The sequence below is a fragment of the Salmo trutta genome, chromosome 14 (genome assembly GCF_901001165.1).
Source record: "Salmo trutta chromosome 14, fSalTru1.1, whole genome shotgun sequence".
NCBI classification, from domain to species: Eukaryota; Metazoa; Chordata; class Actinopteri; order Salmoniformes; family Salmonidae; genus Salmo; species Salmo trutta.
The window spans coordinates 40,379,773-40,399,182 of record NC_042970.1 but is presented as its reverse complement, the minus strand read 5'-3'; the positions used below and the strand labels follow the sequence as shown (position 1 = coordinate 40,399,182).

The following is a 19,410-nucleotide window of genomic DNA, read 5'->3' as shown; positions in this document are numbered from 1 at the left end:
TGATATGCACATCACTACTGTACAACGTTTTGTTACGCTCTGATAGAAATATGCTATGGAGAACAAACATGCCTCTCTGACATGTAGAATTAGGAATCAAGTCGACTCTATTCATGGCCTTTCTATCTGCAATGTTCAATGATGTTAGGCTACTGAACGTGTCCCATTTATTGGTTACCTCCAATTAGGGGAGGGTTGGTAGGGTTTGCTGGGAATAATAAAGGAAAATATATTCAAAAAATATATCTATATGAATATACGTATGGGTATTTATATGTATGTATTTGTATGTGTATATGTATGCATGTTTATGAATATGTATGTATGTATGTATGTATGTATGTATGTATAAATACATAAATATATATATTTACACAAAAAAATATATGGGGGATTCGAAATGATGCAGACAATTACATTGATGGAAGCGGCAATCTATCCTCAATATTAAAGCTGCTCCACCCCTAAAATATATATATAAATACTTGCGTTCTCTTCTCTGGATGGTATAAATGCACTCAAGCCTGAAGTGGGGGGGAGGGTTTGAGGTGGTTGAGATGGCTTCTGTGAAAAATGTTGGTCTTGTGAAACCATAATCACGTGAAGTGAAACATTAAGTTATGGTCTTGGGCCATATGGTTAATTGTGGTTTAACTTGTGTTGTTCGTAAGGGGTGTTCTTCATCCCTTATGTGCTCTTTCTGTTCACCTGTGGCATTCCACTCTTTCTCCTGGAGACCTCCCTGGGCCAGTACACCACGCAGGGCTGCATCACCTGCTGGAGGAAGATCTGCCCCCTGTTTGAAGGTAAATATCAGGGCTCATATTTATAAAGCGTCATTGAGTAAGACTGCCGATCTAGAATCAGGTCCCCTCTGTCCATATAAGTTTAGTCATTATGATCTAAAAGGCTAATCTGATCCTAGATTAGCCATGCTACTGGAATGCTATATGAATGCGGCCATGGGGTGATGTTATACGTATTGCATCCATATTAGGAATTCAATTGTCAGTGTTTGTCTGACCATTGATAGCATTTACTTCCTAAGATGGATGCCATCTTGGTGAAATAGAAATGAAAGCGGGACAGCTGGAAGGAAGAAAGGCTATAGCCTTCAGAAAAGTCAAGATTTGATAGTACTATAAACTGTGCCAAAAGAAAAGATAACATTCAGAGGGACTGCAGACCAAACTTTGTCTGATTGTTGTATTTCTGCTCAGGATAACTCCTAGCTGCAATATCAAAACCTGAGAAAGTAGCACTGTAATCCAAAGCAATGTCAATATGATTTAAATTGGTATTCAGCACATAAACTCAAGGTTTCCGTCTGGAGCCTTTGTCAAGAATGTGCTGGTTGAGGGTGACATATAGGGCCAGACAATTAGCAATAATAGATACAGTAAATGCACAGTACATGCAGGCTTTTCCTTCTGTAAATGATAATGCACTATTGTACTTGTAAAAGTCAATCCACCATGATTTTAATCGCATTGCTTTAACAGTATGAAACAATATAAGGATACATTTTAGATTGCTTGGGCAATGATTGGTCTGTTTCTACCCTGATTTAATTTTTTTTAAATAAAAAGGGATTAAAGTAACAAAACCGTAATTCAAGTTATTGGATGACGCTTGGATTAATCAACAGTATTACTCAGGCTCACAATGTGATTCATTAGCTATTACATGATAGAGTAAGTAATAGTCCTTAATGTGACATGACACGTGCATTCAAGACACTTGTCCTGCGTTCAAACATTCACAAATGTCTGTCTTGTTGGAATGCCACCATAACTTAGTAATCGAGGCTGGTGACTTTGAAAGGAGTCTAATCCACATCAAAAAGAATCACAGTTAAATGTTGTTTATGGTTTTAGGTTGAGAATGTGATTGGAATTAATATATGTCACATATATTTATCAGAAGCCTTTTTTTACAATTACATCTTCATGTTTGTCTGTAAAATCTTTTCCTCCTCAGGACTGGGTTATGGTAGTCAGGTGGTGGTTCTATATTCCAGCATCTATTACATCATCATTCTAGCCTGGGCCTTCTTCTACCTCTTCTCCTCATTCAGCTCTGAGCTCCCCTGGGCCAGTTGTAGAAACAGCTGGAACACAGGTATGTACTTCAGTGTAGCCTGAGTGCCAGTCTGCTTGTGCTGTCATACCAACTACTTGTCATTCATTGTCATAACAAACCTGTTTGGATTGACAAGGACAGCAATGGAATTGGCATTTAAAAGAGCACAAACAGATCTGGGACCAGGTTAACTTCAGTGTGTAGACATGTTGACGTTGACATACCTTTGTCATGCCCAAATGATAGATAGTATCTTAAATGTATGGACACCACTTCAAACTGAGATATTCTGTTTTTGACAAGTGAGGTATTATTTTGTTAATGTCTCCTTATCCAGGAAAGATTCTGAGAGTTCTGAGACATGCTTGTTATTGTATAATTTCCTCCTAACCAGCAACCTGCATGGAGTTTGACAGAAGAGTAGTGGGACATCTAAATTGGACAGTAGCAGGAAACGCAACATCGCCAGTGAGAGAGTTCTGGGAGTGAGTACACGAAATCATTCCAATTTATCAACTCCATATTAAGTCCTTACAGATGGAAATCATGGCTATTTGCCTTAGGAGGCACTGAGAGAATGGTGAAAAGCAAGTGGTGGGATTGTAACTGAAAATATGATTTTCAGGAGAAGAGTTTTGAATCTCACAGACAGTCCAAACAAGCTAGGCAGTGTTCGCTGGGAGCTGGCTCTGTGTCTTCTACTGTCATGGATTCTCTGTTACTTCTGTGTCTGGAAAGGAGTGAAGTCTACTGGGAAGGTAAGGTGGGATCTCTGCCATTCAACCTGATGACACCATGAACACTGTAGAATTGTTAAGATGAGTCATAGACTGAGGGAATGTAATGCTGCTCTGGTCCCCCTCCCCTCAGGTGGTCTACTTCACTGCCACCTTCCCCTATCTGATGCTGGTGGTGTTGCTGGTCCGTGGACTCACACTGCCGGGGGCAATAGATGGTATCAAGTTCTACCTCTACCCAGACCCAGCCCGCCTCACTGACCCACAGGTAGGAATACACTTCACTGTATAATTTGTGTTCAGGTGTAACAAAAACTATCAGTACATACTGTAGTGATTCATGGGGGATAAATGGTAATGTTTCTGCTGGTGTTTGAATGCTGGTCAACATGACCGAGGGCAGCAACCATTACCACTGGCACAAGAAACGTAACTCCCTTGGTGGAACAGTTTGTGGTTTTAAGAGCATCAGATTTGTTACAATATCAATACCTGATAAAAAAATAACTGAATTTAAAAGCAAATATATTTTCTGTTGACTTAGTATAGCTACAAGGTCAAAATAGGTACCATTTGAATTTGCCTCTAATACCCTGGGATGAGACTAGTATATCGGAATTGTGAAACTTTGAAGACTATTGTGTCTCTCTCTGGTGTGTCTCACAGGTGTGGATGGATGCTGGAACACAAATCTTCTATTCCTATGCTATCTGCATCGGCTGTCTGACTGCTCTTGGCAGCTACAACAAGTATGACAACAACTGTTACAAGTGAGTGGAAGAATTAAGTACATAAACAGTAAATGTGCCTTGCTAGATAAAATGTGCAGACAGAAAGTTTTCTCTTGCCTGCAAAAATGTCCCCTGTGCACATAATTCTTTGGAAGTTGGGTTGCAGAAATGGTATGGTATGTGGAAAGTTTGATGATCTCCATATTGTAGGTCATTTGGATGCCTTCATGTTGTGACTAACAGGGAAGTGAATCTCTTTTTAGGGACTGTGTGTACCTGTGCCTTTTGAACAGTGGAACCAGCTTTGTGGCCGGTTTTGCGATATTCTCTGTTCTGGGCTTCATGGCTTATGAACAAGGGACAGACATCTCAACCGTGGCCGAATCAGGTAAGTGTTGCAGCAGTGAGATATGAACGAATTAATTAATTAATTAATACAAATAAATAAAAAATGCACAAAGAAACAAATGAACATACCCTTGTAAGTTCTGCTTTGTTACAAGACAGGTGTCTTAGCATTTCAGGGATCTAAATCTTCCCTCTGCCCCTGAGAGTTCAGTAATGAGTTTACCTGTGTTGCTGCATACAGGTCCTGGCCTGGCGTTCATCGCCTACCCTCGTGCCGTGGCCATGATGCCATTACCCCAGCTTTGGGCCATCTTCTTCTTCATCATGATAATCCTCCTGGGTTTAGACAGTGAGGTGTGTTAGTGTGGTCCTGAAGGCCTAGGAAATATTTCCTTAGTGAAGGATAATTACATAACCTACAATAGATGCTACAATCATCACTAAACTATTGGATGTGAAACTGTGAATGAGTAGCTAGTGTTTCAAAGAAGAGAGTTTCCACTGAACTTCCCTATTCTCTCTGCTTCAGTTTGTAGGTCTGGAGGCTTTGATGACAGCTATCTCAGACATGTATCCCTCCTTCTTCCTGGTTGGCCATCGGCGTAAAATCCTCCTCATCATCATCAGTGTGGTTAGCTTCTTCATCGGCCTGGTCATGGTCACAGAGGTGAGAGGTCATTTGAAGTCATCATTATATAGGATATAAAATATAGAATTTCAAGGCCATCGTTATTAGATCTATCATGACATTAACCAGATATATGATCGATAGATAACCTTCCTCCTAAGTGATCTGTTTCAACATATCCCTGTGTTTCAACATACCTCCTCGTTCCGCATAATTGTTGGTAGATTCCACTTATTCTGTAAGCGATTGGGCTGCTGGACACACCTACGATCATTGTCTGAGTGTTTTGTTCACCCTGGAGGTAGATTATAGTCATATTGTTGTGCTCAGTAAGACTGTACCTTATACTTTCTTTCTCTTTCTACCCCTCCTCTATTTGCAGGGAGGCCTGTATATCTTCCAGCTGTTTGATTACTATGCCTGCAGTGGGATGACTCTGCTTCTCTTCGCTATACTACAGTCAGTGTGTATCAGCTGGGTTTATGGTGAGTTAGCCCGGCCTACTCCCAGTGCCATTTCTAGGTATAAGCAGCCGCTTAGGGCCTGCAGCCACTTTTGTTCAATGTCAGTCAGGGTCTCAACCTACTGTTAGTTGGTATAGTAGAATACACAATGTGACATTTTGAAATGTGGTAGTGCATCTACAGTTTTCCTCTTGTTATGTCAGTCAGGTCTTATTTTATATACCTTTATTTATCTAGGTAAGTCAGTTATGAACAAATTCTTATTTTCAATGACGGCCTAGGAACAGTGGGTTAACTGCTTTGTGCAGGGGCAGAACGACAGATTTGTACCTTGTCAGCTCAGGGATTCAAATGTTCAACCTTTTGGTTACTAGTCCAACACTCTAACCACTAGGCTACGCTGCAGCCCCATTATGAAAATGTCCTTGGGACGTCCCTACCTTGAACCCTAACCTTAACTACCCTTACCCTTAACCATTTTAAATGTCAACTTCAATGGAGTATGAACGGCCCAAGGATCCCTGATAGCAAGGAGTGGTAAAAGACCCTGCATGGCCCCATTCCTTCAATCCCAGATAATCAATCACAGAAACCCTAATTGCAGGTCAGCTTCCCTCAGGATGTTTCTGTTCAAGGTGTTTATGGCATTATCCAAGTTGTTCCTCTGGCACACATTGCCACTTTGGACATTGATGTGAAACGACATCTCGTTACCTTGGGATTATAAGGTTCTGACATGGTGGTCAAAAATGAGGTATTCACATAGAGTTGCTCTTTAGGTGGTCCGAAAAATCAAAAAGTTATATCTATGCAAACACCTTTTAACTTGGTGCTATAAGGTTCTACATGCAATCCAATCCCACAATGCTGGGTTGTCAATAACAAATAATTTTACATAAGTAAGTGGATATATTTGAAAACAGGAGGACATCACAAAACAGTTCTGAGATCTGGTACTTAAAAATACTCATCTTAAAACTATACATTTTGCAGGTAGAACCTTATAGTCCCAAGTCCTTGATTATTCACATCACAGACTTGAACACTGGAACAGAAACAATAACGCCTGGGGAAGGAACCAAAGGGAGCGACAGATATAAGGAAAGTAATCAAATCAAATTTGATACATGCGCTGAATACAATACGTGTAGACCTTACAATAGATGCAGACACAGGAGACAGATGGTTGGAGTCTTAGATGTTTATTGATCCAAAAAGAGGTAGGCAAGAGAATGGTCATGGACAGGCAAAAGGTCAAAACCAGTTCAACGTCCAGGAGGTACAGTGTCAGGTCAGGTCAAGGCAGGCAGAAAGGTCAGGTAGGCAGGTACAGAGTCCAGAAACAGGCAAGGGTCAAAACCGGGAGGACTAGCAAAAAGAAAATAGAAAAGGCATCAGAAAAACACGCTGGTTGACTTGGACATACAAGACAAACTGGCACAGAGAGACAGGAAACACAGAGATAAATACACTAGGGAAAACAAGCGACACCTGGAGGGGGTGAAGACAATCACAAGGAAAGGTGAAAGATCAGGGTGTAACACAGTGAAATGCTTACTTACAAGCCCTTAACCAACAATGCTTTAAGAAGTTAAGAAAACAAATTCAAATAAGTGTTAATTAAAAAATAGATAAGTAAAAATAGAAAATAGAAGTAACCAATAATTAAACAGCAGCAGTAAAATAACAAGCAAGGCTATATATAGGGGGTACCGGTACAGAGTCAATGTGCGGGGGCACCGGTTAGTCGAGGTAATTGAGGTAATATGTACATGTAGGTAGAGTTAAAGTGGCTATGCATAGATTATCAACAGAGAGTCACAGCAGCGTAAAAGAGGGGTCTGGGTAGCCCTTCGATTAGCTGTTCAGGAGTCAGGAAGGTGATGAAGTCCAGGTGACAAGTGTGTGCAATAATGAGCAGCCTGGTGACCTAAAGCGCCGGTGAGTATACGTGACAGTACCCCCTCCCTGACACACGGCTTCAGCCACAGGACACTGACCAAAAGGACAATCCCTGTGACCATGAGCGGACCGGTCGTCTCTGCTGAGGCGTGGGAACCTGTCGAGCCGGAAGAGGAGCGGGAACCTGACGAGCCAGAAGAGGCGTGTGAACCTGACGAACTGTAAGAGGAGCGGGAACCTGACGAGCCAGAAGAGGCGTGTGAACCTGACGAGCCAGAAGAGGCGTGTGAAGCTGACAAGCTGTAAGAGGCGCGGGAACCTGACAAGCCGGAAGAGGTGCGGGAACCTGACGACCTGGAAGAGGAGCGGGAACACTGGAACAGAAACAATAATGCATGGGGAAGGAACCAAAAGAAGTGACAGATATAGGGAAGATAATCAGGAAGGTAATGAAGTCCAGGTGAGACTGATGAGGCGCTGGTGCGCGTAACGATGGTGACGGGTGTGCGTAATGATGAGCAGCTCGGTGACCTAGAGCACCGGAGAGGGAGTACACGTGACACCGGTCCTCTTTTTATATTAATTCGATTTTTCTTCATCACTTTTTCAGAAGAATGGCCATAACGTAAGCTCTTATTTTCTAAACAAATAAATACAGGTAGCTTAGACCAGGGTTTCCTAAACTCGGTCCTGGGGCCCACCCCTGGGTGCATGTTTTGTTTTTGCCATAACACTACACAACTGAATCAAATAATAAAAGCTTGATGATGAGTTGCTTATTTGAATCAGCTGTGGGGGGCCCAGGACCGAGTTTGGGAAACCCTGGTTAGAGCTGTTGTCCAGGTTTCCTGATCTGCAATTGTTTGAACCTGTCTGTCACTTGGTGGTTTGAGAATGTTATCTGGGTATTTGACAGACCAACTGACCAAACACTTTTATTGACTGCTGTAATTTTGAGTCCCTGTTGATATGTTTACTCCACAGGTGCAGACCGTCTGTACGATAATATAGAGGACATGATCGGTTATCGACCATTACCCATCATTAAGTACTGTTTGAAGTATGTCACTCCAGTCATCTGCATTGTAAGTTTTATTTATTTACACCCCACTGTCAACAGCAAATGAATGTTCTTTTTCCAATTATAGTTATAGTAAACATGATGTTGATGTCACAGTAATATAAGTGATTTACAGAAAACCAAAAGTTTAGTTGACAATACAGAGAAATATAAATCAAATGGATGCCGATGTGTAACCTATGTAAAGTAGATAATCCTAACTTTATGTTCACTATAAATGCTTCTATAAAAACAAAGAGAGTCGCACTCTATGTATAAACTCACTGTAATTTATTGGGTAAACCACCAACCTTTCGGCATAATTGTTCCTTCTTCAGGGTAATGTCATGAATGCTTGAACCAGTATAGACAAAACAGTGCAATTAGTGCAACTGATGACAATAGTGAGGGGTGTGTCATAATTATTAGGTTGATTAGAATTAATTGAGTGAAACAGTTAGAAGATAATAGTTTACAGCATATTGAACATATTAGGCTATTGTTATCATTAGCACTAGCATAGGATTAACATTAACATACATTACTGGTTAATTTAATTTCACATATACAGTAGCACTCAAAAGTTTGAACACACCTACTCATTCAAGGGTTTTTCTTTCTTTTTACTATTTTCTACATTGTAGAATAATAGTGAAGACATCACAACTATGAAATAACACATAAGGAATCATGTAGTAACCAAAAAAGTGTTAAACAAATCAAAATATATTTTTGATCTTAGATTCTTCAAAGTAGCCACCTTTTGCTTTGATGACAGCTTTGCACACTCTAGGCATTCTCTCAACCAGCTTCATGAGGAAAGCTTTTCCAAGCCCCCCCACACCATTACACCTCCTCCATGCTTCACAGTGAGAACCACACATGCAGAGATTATCCATTCGCCTATTCTGCGTCTCACAAAGACACAGCGGTTGGAACCAAAAATCTCAAATTTGGACTCATCAGACCAAAGAACAGATTTCCACTGGTATAATGTCTATTGCTCATGTTTCTTGGCCCAATCAAGTCTCTTCTTCTTATTGGTGTCCTTCAGTAGTTTTTTTTAAGCAATTTGACTATGCAGGCCTGATTCACGCAGTCTCATCTAAATTGTTGATGTTGAGATGTGTCTGTTAATTGAACTCTGTGAAGTATTTATTTGGGCTGCAATCTGAGGTGCAGTTAACTCTAATGAACTTGTCCTCTGCAGCAGAGGTAACTCTGGGTCTTCTTTTCCTGTGGCGGTCCTCATGAGATCCAGTTTCATCATAGTGCTTGATGTTTTTTGCAAGTGCACTCAAATAAACTTTCAAAGTTCTTGAAATGTTCCGCATTGTCTTACCTTCATGTCTTGAATTAATGATGGACTGTCATTTCTCTTTGCTTATTTGAGCTGTTCTTGCAATCTTATGGACTTGGTCTTTTACTAAATAGGGCTATCTTCTGTATACCACCCCTACCTTGTCACAACACAACTGATTGGCACAAATGCATAAATTCCACATATTAACTTTTGAACAAGGCACACCTGTTAATTGAAATGCATTCCAGGTGACTACCTCATTAAGCTGGTTGAGAGAATGCCAAGAGCTTGCAAAGCTGTCATCAAGGCAAAGGGTGAATAATTTGAAGAATCTCAAATATAAAATATATTTTGATTTGTTTAACACTTTTTTGGTTGCTACATGATTCCATATATGTCATTTCATAGTTTTGATGTTTTCACTATTATTCTACAATGTAGACAATAGTAAAAATAAAGAAAAAACCTTGAATGACTAGGTGTGTCCAAACTTATTACTAGTAATGTATATTTAATTGTTTACAATTTCATAAAATGTTTGTTACGTTTTCTTTTTTTTCAACTATAATGCATGATAAGCATCATCAACAGGGGGAACATATTGGGTGTGCGACAGCTCATGCTTTTTATTAGACCATTATAAATGCTTCACCAGAAGCCTGACCTAAACATACTGGAGAAACCATAACCTTGTTCTTAACCTTATCTTGTTCATCTCTGTCCTCACTCAACCCTCACTGTTACCATAATATGTTATAATTAGTACAATGCTATCGGAAAATACATTGTGTTCTTTAATGTTTATTTTACAACCTCCATCCATATCTTTTGTTCTAGGCGACATTTGTCTTCTCCTTGATAAAGTTTACCCCACTGAAATTCAACAACACCTTCCAGTATCCTTGGTGGGGTTACGCTGTTGGATGGTGGTTCACTCTCTCCTCCACCCTCATCGTTCCTCTATGGATGGTGTACATCGTGAGCGTCACTCCTGGTACACTGCGACAGGTAAATAGGGACATCATTTATTATGTTTCTATAGAGTTTCACATTGCTTGACTTGGGCAGGAGCTCTCCGGAGCTGAGTACCGGCACCTAAAATGTTTAACTGCTTGAGCTCCTGTTCCTCTTATAGAATATTATCTCAATAGTGTTGTGGAGCTCACGCACCTAAATGTAAACAGTACCGGCACCAAACATGGGTACCGGCAACTGTCTCAGCCCAAGTCAAGCACTGGAGTTTCAAAACAGAAAAGCATCTCAAAGTGGTCCAAAAGCAACAAAAAAACAAGCAATATATCATAGGTAGCCTAGCTATAGCTAGTAACGTAGGTCGACGATAGAGGCGAAGTCTTTGATTACATCTTCTAAAGATGGGGCAATGGTCATGAGAGGCCATGGTTAATTTCTCACTATCAATTCCAAACTTCAGATCTTTTAAAAGTTGGCAGGTACCACTTGTGTTGTTATCGCTAGTTGTGTCTCTATTTATACAATGATCAGATCCATAACCCAAAATCCATTTACTCCCCAATACACACTGATGATGTTGTTTCTTCTACCAACTAAGAAAAGAAGACAAACAATCAATGCTCTGCAAACATCACAAACAACCAGTTATTTTATGTCTCATTCTTTTGGTGGTCTCTCTTTGAAATGCTCCTCTGTCCTCTCTATTACTCCTCAGAGACTGTCCATCCTCACCACGCCGTCAGAGGATCTCCCCATGACCAAGGCCCAGAAGAATTCCCTCCTGGCCAAGCAGTCAGAGCAAGACAGACCCCTGGGGGACATGGAGACACCAGCCTGGGGCCACAACCTCCTAGACAGAGACACTGGCCCCCTGTAGCAACCATCCCTATAGGACTAAAGATAAGCAGGTCCAGCCAGTCACTCAAGGTCCTGACATAAACAATACAAATACTTCCTGTTGTGTAACAGAGGCTTATGTGACCCTTCGCTTGGTCTGAGTGGCTTAGAAAAGTACAGTACAGAACATAATCCACCCCAAGTCTTTTTCTTGGGAGGGCGATGTGGGCAGGTGTTTCCAAAACACACACTATTTCCTGTATGTAGCGCTGATGAGACGTAGAAGCACTGGTTCTGGAAAGTGAAAAGAGAGATGCGGTCATTCTGTTTGGTTCAGAGATCTCTACCTAGAATTATTAGAATTACAGGTCAATCATGTCAGAATGCAGAGAAAGCATCTGAAGTGAGATATTGAGTAAGGTCCGGCACAAAATATGGACCTTTGAAGTTGTCCTTTAACCAGTACTTGGGTCATGGCAGAGTAATGGATGAATGGATCAAAGACCTGTCACACATCATGGTGGAAACAAAAAATGACGGTCATGCTATTGGTCCTGGGGTCTGTATATACAAGTGAACAAACAATTTTTTTTAAAGATACATTTTATCTTTGATTTGGGTGGGTTTAATAATCCGACATTGTTTTTTTCTACTACTATGGAATTTCTTAAGACTTTGTGAAGTATGACATTTGTGAAAATATATCGATGGTTAACGAGAAGGGATTGTGTAGGTGTGTATATATAAAAGAAAAACTGCACAATACTGTGATAAGATTTGTTGCCAATATCAATAAAATCATCAAACCTTGTGCCATGATTTATATGTCATTTTTCCACCCTTATTCTTTGGAGTACTTTAAATAAAAAGTGTAATTCGCTGCAGAAATCACTTCCGATATTCAGACCTGGGCCCGTATTCATTTTATTTTTTTATTTTTATTTCACCTTTATTTAACCAGGTAGGCAAGTTGAGAACAAGTTCTCATTTACAATTATGACCTGGCCAAGATAAAGCAAAGCAGTTCGACAACATACAACAACACAGAGTTACACATGGAGTAAAACAAATATACAGTCAATAATACAGTAGAAAAATAAGTCTATGTACGATGTGAGCAAATGAGGTGAGATAAGGGAGGTAAAGGCAAAAAAGTCCATGGTGGCAAAGTAAATACAATATAGCAAGTAAAACACTGGAATGGTAGATTTGTAGTAGAAGAAAGTGCAAAATAGAGATAATGGGGTGCAAAGGAGCAAAATAAAATAAATACAGTAGGGGAAGAGGTTGTTTGGGCTAAATTATAGATGGGCTATGTACAGGTGCAGTGATCTGTGAGCTGCTCTGACAGCTGGTGCTTAAAGCTAGTGAGGGAGAAAAGTGTTTCCAGTTTCAGAGATTTTTGTAAGTTTGTTCCAGTCATTTACAGCAGAGAACTGGAAAGAGAGACGGCCAAAGGAGGAATTGGCTTTGGGGGTGACCAGAGAGATATACCTGCTGGAGCGCTTGCTACAGGTGGGTGCTGCTATGTTGACCAGTGAGCGGAGATAAGGGGGGACTTTACCTAGCAGGGTCTTGTAGATGACCTGGAGCCAGTGGGTTTGGCGACGATTATGAAGCGATGGCCAGCCAACGAGAGCATATAGGTCGCAGTGTATGGGGCTTTGGTGACAAAACGGATGGCACTGTGATAGACTGCATCCAGTTTGTTGAGTTGGGTATTGGAGGATATTTTGTAAATGACATCGCAGAATGTTATGAATGACATCGAGGATCGGTAGGATGGTCAGTTTTACTAGGGTATATTTGGCAGCATGAGTGAAGGATGCTTTGTTGCGAAATAGGAAGCCAATTCTTGATTTAACTTTGGATTGGAGATGTTTGATGTGAGTCTGGAAGGAGAGTTTACAGTCTAACCAGACACCTAGGTATTTGTAGTTGTCCACATATTCTAAGTCAGAACCGTCCAGAGTAGTGATGCAGGACAGGCGGGCAGGTGCAGGCAGCGATCGGTTGAAGAGCATGCATTTAGTTTTACTTGTATTTAGGAGCAGTTGGAGGCCACAGAAGGAGAGTTGTATGACACTGAAGCTCGTCTGGAGGGTTGTTAACACAGTGTCCAAAGAAGGGCCAGAAGTATACAGAATGGTGTCGTCTGCGTAGAGGTGGATCAGAGACTCACCAGCAGCAAGAGCAACATCATTGATGTATACAGAGAAAAGAGTTGGCCCAAGAATTGAACCCTGTGGCACCCCCATAGAGACTGCCAGAGGTCCGGACAACAGGCCCTCCGATTTGATACACTGAACTCTATCAGAGAAGTAGTTGGTGAACCAGGCGATGCAATCATTAGAGAAACCAAGGCTATTGAGTCTGCTGATGAGGATGTGGTGGATGACAGAGTCGAAAGCTTTGGTCAGGTCAATGAAAACGGCAGCACAGTATTGTTTCTTATCGATGGCGGTTACGATATCGTTTAGGACCTTGAGCGTGGCTGAGGTGCACCATGACCAGCTCTGAAACCAGATTGCATAGCGGAGAAGGTGCGGTGGGATTCTAAATGGTCGGTAATCTGTTTGTTGACTTGGCTTTCGAAGACCTTAGAAAGGCAAGGTAGGATGGATATAGGTCTATAGCAATTTGGGTCAAGAGTGTCCCCTCCTTTGAAGAGGGGGATGACAGCAGCTGCTTTCCAATCTATGGGAATCTCAGACGACACGAAAGACAGGTTAAACAGGCTAGTAATAGGGGTTGCAATAATTTCAGCAGATCATTTTAGAAAGAAAGGGTCCAGATTGTCTAGCCTGGCTGATTTGTAGGGGTCCAGATTTTGCAGCTCTTTCAGAACATCAGCTGACTGGATTTGGGAGAAGGAGAAATGGGGAAGGCTTGGGCGAGTAGCTGTGGGGGGTGCAGTGCTGTTGACTGCAGTAGGGGTAGCCAGGTGGAAAGCATGGCCAGCCGTAGAAAAATGCTTATTGAAATTCTCAATTATAGTGGGTTTATCGGTGGTGACAGAGTTTCCTATCCTCAGTGCAGTGGGCAGTTGGGAGGAGGTGTTCTTATTCTCCATGGACTTTACAGTGTCCCAGAACGTTTTTGAATTTGTGTTTCAGGAAGCTAATTTCTGCTTGAAAAAGTTAGCCTTGGCTTTTCTAACTGCCTGTGTATATTGGTTTCTAACTTCCCTGAAAAGTTGCATATCACGGGGGCTGTTTGATGCTAATGCAGAACGCCATAGGATGTTTTTGTGTTGGTTAAGGGCAGTCAGGTCTGGGGAGAACCAAGGGCTATATCTGTTCCTGGTTCTAAATTTTTTGAATGGGGCATGCTTATTTAAGATCGTGAGGAAGGCTTTTTTTAAAATAACCAGGCATCCTCTACTGACGGGATGAGGTCAATATCCTTCCAGGATACCAGGGCCAGGTCGATTAGAAAGGCTTGCTCGCTGAAATGTTTCAGGGAGCGTTTGACAGTGATGAGTGGAGGTCGTTTGACCGCTGACCCATTACGGATGCAGGCAATGAGGCAGTGATCGCTGAGATCTTGGTTGAAAACAGCAGAGGTGCATTTAGAGGGCAAATTGGTTAGGGTGATATCTATGAGGGTGCCAGTGTTTACGGCTTTGGGGTGGTATCTGGTGGGTTCATTAATAATTTGTGTGAGATTGAGGGCGTCAAGCTTGGATTGTAGGATGGCTGGGGGGTTAAGCATGTCCCAGTTTAGGTCACCTAGTAGCACGAGCTCTGAAGATAGATGGGGGGCAATCAGTTCACATATGGTGTCCAGAGCACAACTGGGGGCCGAGGGTGGTCTATAGCAGGCAGCAACGGTGAGAGACTTGTTTTTAGAGAGATGGATTTTTAAAAGTAGAAGTTCAAATTGTTTGGGTACAGACCTGGATAGTAGGACAGAACTCTGCAGACTATCTCTGCAGTAGATTGCAACACCGCCCCCTTTGGCCGTTCTATCTTGTCTGAAAATGTTGTAGTTAGGGATGAAGATTTCAGAGTTTTTGGTGGACTTCCTAAGCCAGGATTCAGACACGGCTAGGACATCCGGGTTGGCAGAGTGTGCTAAAGCAGTGAATAAAACAAACTTAGGGAGGAGGCTTCTAATGTTAACATGCATGAAACCAAGGCTATTATGGTTACAGAAGTCATCAAAAGAGAGCGCCTGGGGAGTAGGAGTGGAGCTAGGCACTGCAGGGCCTGGATTCACCTCTACATCACCAGAGGAAGAGAGAAGTATGAGGATAAGGGTACGGCTAAAAGCTATAAAAATTGGTCGTCTGTGACGTCCGGAATAGAGAGGAAAAGGAGCAGGTTTCTGGGGGCGATAAAATAGCTTCATGGTATAATGTACAGACAAAGGTATGGTAGGATATGAGTACAGTGGAGGTAAACCTAGGCATTTAGTGATGATGAGAGAGATATTGTCTCTAGAAACATCATTGAAACCAGAAGATGTCATAGCATGTGTGGGTGGAGGAACTGGGAGGTTGGATAAGGTATAATGAGCAGGGCTAGAGGCTCTACAGTGAAATAAGCCAATAAACACTAACCAGAACAGCAATGGACAAGGCATATTGACATTAAGGAGAGGCATGCTTAGCCGGGTGATCAAAGGGTCCAGTGAGAGTTAGATAGCTAGCCGAGCCATAGGTAGCAAGCTGGTAGAAGATGGAGGGAGGTCTGTTTTTAGCCACCTCGTGCGATTCCATCTGTAGATTAGTGGGGTTCTGTGTGGTAGGGGGGTCCAGTCCAATTAGCAAAATAGTTAGTTATAGTGGCCCAAGAAAATTGTCCGATAGACCTATTCGGATAGCAGCCGATGAGACAGCTAACGATTAGCGGGCCGCAGATGGGCATTCGGGTTACGTCGCGAGGGAGGGGCCAGTTGGATAACTCCCTCGGGCAGATAACGTCGGTGGTCCAGTCGTGAAGGCCCGATGGGGCTCCGCATCGGCAGTAAAACGGGTCCGGATAGGTGATTGTAGCCCAGGAGAGGCTGATGGAACTCTTCAGCTGGCTAGCTCCGGAATAGCCCAGGAGTGGCTGATGAAACTCTTCAGCTGGCTAACTCCGGAATAATTTATGTTAACTCCGGGACCTACGTTGCCAATAGTCACCCAGGTAGCAGCTAGCTAGCTGCAAGATCCAGGTGTAAATGTCCAGAGCCTGCGGTAGAAATCCGGGGATATGGAGAGAGAATAGGTCCGGTAAGCTCTGGTCTGAGTCACGCTGTACAAAAACTGGCGATAGTTTTACGAGCTAATGGATAGCTGAGGACCGCTAACCGTGGCTAGCTGAACTCCAACGTTAGCCAGTTTAACCTCTAGCTAGCTTCTGTTGTGGATTTCAGATTTGAGGTAAATAATACTTTTATTTTTTAAATTGATGAGGCGGGTTGCAGGAGAGTGTTTTGAGGTTGAGTTTTTAGAAAAAAATATGTAAAAAGATATTCGAAGAAAATATGTAAATATATATATACACGGGACACGACAAGAGGAAGACAAAGGACGTCTAAACTGCTATGCCATCTTGCTGTAGACATTCATAAAGCGTCCTAGGGTAGAAGTGCTGATCTAGGATCATAGAAAAGGCTAAACTGAACCTAGATAAGCGCTCCTACTCTGAGGCAATTGAACAGAGACATCATCATTCCACTGACTGTAAATACGTTTTCCCCAGAGGGTACAGACTCTGTTCTATAGCTGAGCTGAAGACTAATACAGGAACAATGCCCTTCTATGAGTTACAGATAAGACCAGCAGGTAACAGCATTTATCATTAACTGCCAGTTCAGGCTAAACCAACACAGAGCACACCCCACCTGCATTTGTGTCTGAGGTGAGTTTACCCTGATATGAAAAATGAATACTCGTAGCTTTAGACAGATGTTTGTATAATATCTATATTCATCCTTTAATGACTTACTATGGTCTGTATTACAGTGTACACATGTCTCTGATGATTGCTGAGCAAAGGCGGTGGCAGCTCCAGCTCTACTATCCCTGATGACAGTTTGTGTTTTATCATTCATTGATACCATTATGACCCTCAATGTAGTGGGTTAGGGTGATAATAGTGTTTCAAGGTTTTGATATATTATTGTTGGTCTTGTGATCATTTTACACAATTCCCCAGCTGCACCTGACGTATTCCACTAGTATTTCTTTGTGGTCCAGTGATTTGTTGTGTCATTCCATATGTCAGGCTATCATCTGGTGTGCTTCAGCAACTTGTAATACTAGTTCTAACAGAGATGTTAGACTCTGGTTCTAAACTCCACTGAGTTTAAAGACTAGGGGCTCTATTCAATCTGTAAAGCTGAAGTGTTACAGATTCTGCGATAGAAATGTAAAGGTAATTTCCGATTGGTCTGACATATACAGTCGTGGCCAAAAGTTTTGAGAATGACACAAATATTAATTTTCACAAATTCTGCTGCCTCAGTTTGTATGATGGCAATTTGCATATACTCCAGAATGTTATGAAGAGTGATCAGATGATGAACTGAATCCCCAAAAAACATTTCCACTGCATTTCAGCCTTGCCACAAAAGGACCAGCTGACATCATGCCAGTGATTATCTCATTAACACAGGTGTGAGTGTTGACGGGGACAAGGCTGGATATCACTCTGTCATGCTGATTGAGTTTGAATAACAGACTGGAAGCTTCAAAATGAGGGTGGTGCTTGGAATCATTGTTCTTCCTCTGTCAACCATGGTTACCTTCAAGGAAACATGTGCCGTCATCATTGTTTTGCACAAAAAGGGCTTCACAGGCAAGGATATTGCTGCCAGTAAGATTGCACCTAAATCAACCATTTATTGGATGATCAAGAACTTCAAGGAGAGGGGTTCAATTGTTGTGTAGAAGGCTTCAGGGCGCCCAAGAAAGTCCAGCAAGCGCCAGGACTGTCTCCTAAAGTTGATTGAGCTGCGGGATCGGGGCATCACCAGTACAGAGCTTGCTGAGTAATGGCAGCAGGCAGGTGTGAGTGCATCTGCACGCACAGTGAGGTGAAGACTTTTGGAGGATGGCCTGGTGTCAAGAAGGGCAGCAAAGAAGCCACTTCTCTCCAGGAACAACAGGGACAGACTGATATTCTGCAAAAGGTACAGGGATTGGACTGCTGAGGACTGGGGTAAAGTAATTTTCTCTGATGAATCCCCTTTCCGATTGTTTGGGGCATTCGGAAAAAAGCTTGTCTGGAGAAGACAAGGTGAGCACTACCATCAGTCCTGTGTCATGCCAACAGTAAAGCATCCTGAGACCATTCATGTGTGGGGTTGCTTCTCAGCCAAGGGAGTGGGCTCACTCACAATTTTGCCTAAGAACAAAGCCATGAATAAAGAATGGTACCAACACATCCTCCGAGAGCAACTTCTCCCAACCATCCAGGAACTGTTTGGTGACAAACAATGCCTTTTCCAGCATGATGGAGCACCTTGCCATAAGTCAAAAGTGATAACTAAGTGGCTCGGGGAACAAAACATCGATATTTTGGGTCCATGGCCAGGAAACTCCCCAGACCTTAATCCCATTGAGAACTTGTGATCAATCCTCAAGACGCGGGTGGACAAACAAAAACCCACAAATTCTGAAAAACTCCAAGCATTGATTATGCAAGAATGGGCTGCCATCAGTCAGGATGTGGCCCAGAAGTTAATTGACAGCATGCCAGGGCGGATTGCAGAGGTCTTGAAAAAGAAGGGTCAACACTGCAAATATTGACTCTTTGCATCAACTTCATGTAATTGTCAATAAAAGCCTTTGACACTTATGAAATGCTTGTAATTATACTTCAGTATTCCATAGTAACATCTGACAAAAATATCTAAAGACACTGAAGCAGCAAACTTTGTTTGAAAATTAATATTACTATTTATTAATATTTATTAAAATTAGAAATTCATATTTGTGTCATTCTCAAAACTTCTGGCCACGACTGTACAGTGTTTACAGTGTATATCTCCACTAAAGCGAGAACATTGCCTTTAAATCGCAAAGATGAATTTCTGCAATGCAGATTGAATAGAGCCCTAGTGTTACACCCTGACCATAGAGAGGTCTCGGGGTTCTCTATGGTGTAATAGGTCAGAGCGTGACTAGGGGGTGTTCTAGATAGTATATTTCTATGTTGGTGTATGTGTATGGTTCCCAATTGGAGGCAGCTGAATATCGTTGCCTCTAATTGGGGATCATACTTAGTGTGTTCCTTTTCCCACCTGCGATGTGGGATATTGTTTTGTTTGAGAGCTTAGTGCCTGGGTATAACAACCATTATTTCTGGTTGACGATATTTTACATTACCTACACCGGAGAACTTATACATT

At 42.0% G+C, this 19,410-nt stretch overlaps 1 protein-coding gene across 3 annotated transcripts in view; it reads left to right on the top strand.

The window, feature by feature from the left end:
* Window positions 1–11,875, top strand: part of LOC115208080 (sodium- and chloride-dependent GABA transporter 2) — a 28,069-nt gene extending 16,194 nt beyond the window's left edge. For 2 of the 3 annotated variants that reach the window (XM_029775852.1, XM_029775853.1), the window contains exons 3-15: window positions 672–806; window positions 1,981–2,121; window positions 2,477–2,567; window positions 2,708–2,840; window positions 2,953–3,087; window positions 3,486–3,589; window positions 3,814–3,938; window positions 4,140–4,252; window positions 4,428–4,565; window positions 4,909–5,011; window positions 7,877–7,977; window positions 10,093–10,263; window positions 10,943–11,875. In XM_029775852.1, coding sequence (XP_029631712.1) covers window positions 672–806; window positions 1,981–2,121; window positions 2,477–2,567; window positions 2,708–2,840; window positions 2,953–3,087; window positions 3,486–3,589; window positions 3,814–3,938; window positions 4,140–4,252; window positions 4,428–4,565; window positions 4,909–5,011; window positions 7,877–7,977; window positions 10,093–10,263; window positions 10,943–11,104 — 1,652 coding nt within the window. In that variant the 3' untranslated portion in view covers window positions 11,105–11,875. The remainder of the gene's footprint in view (window positions 1–671; window positions 807–1,980; window positions 2,122–2,476; window positions 2,568–2,707; window positions 2,841–2,952; window positions 3,088–3,485; window positions 3,590–3,813; window positions 3,939–4,139; window positions 4,253–4,427; window positions 4,566–4,908; window positions 5,012–7,876; window positions 7,978–10,092; window positions 10,264–10,942) is intronic. The other variant, XM_029775854.1, reaches the window with a different exon arrangement.
* The last annotated feature ends 7,535 nt before the right edge of the window (window positions 11,876–19,410 follow it).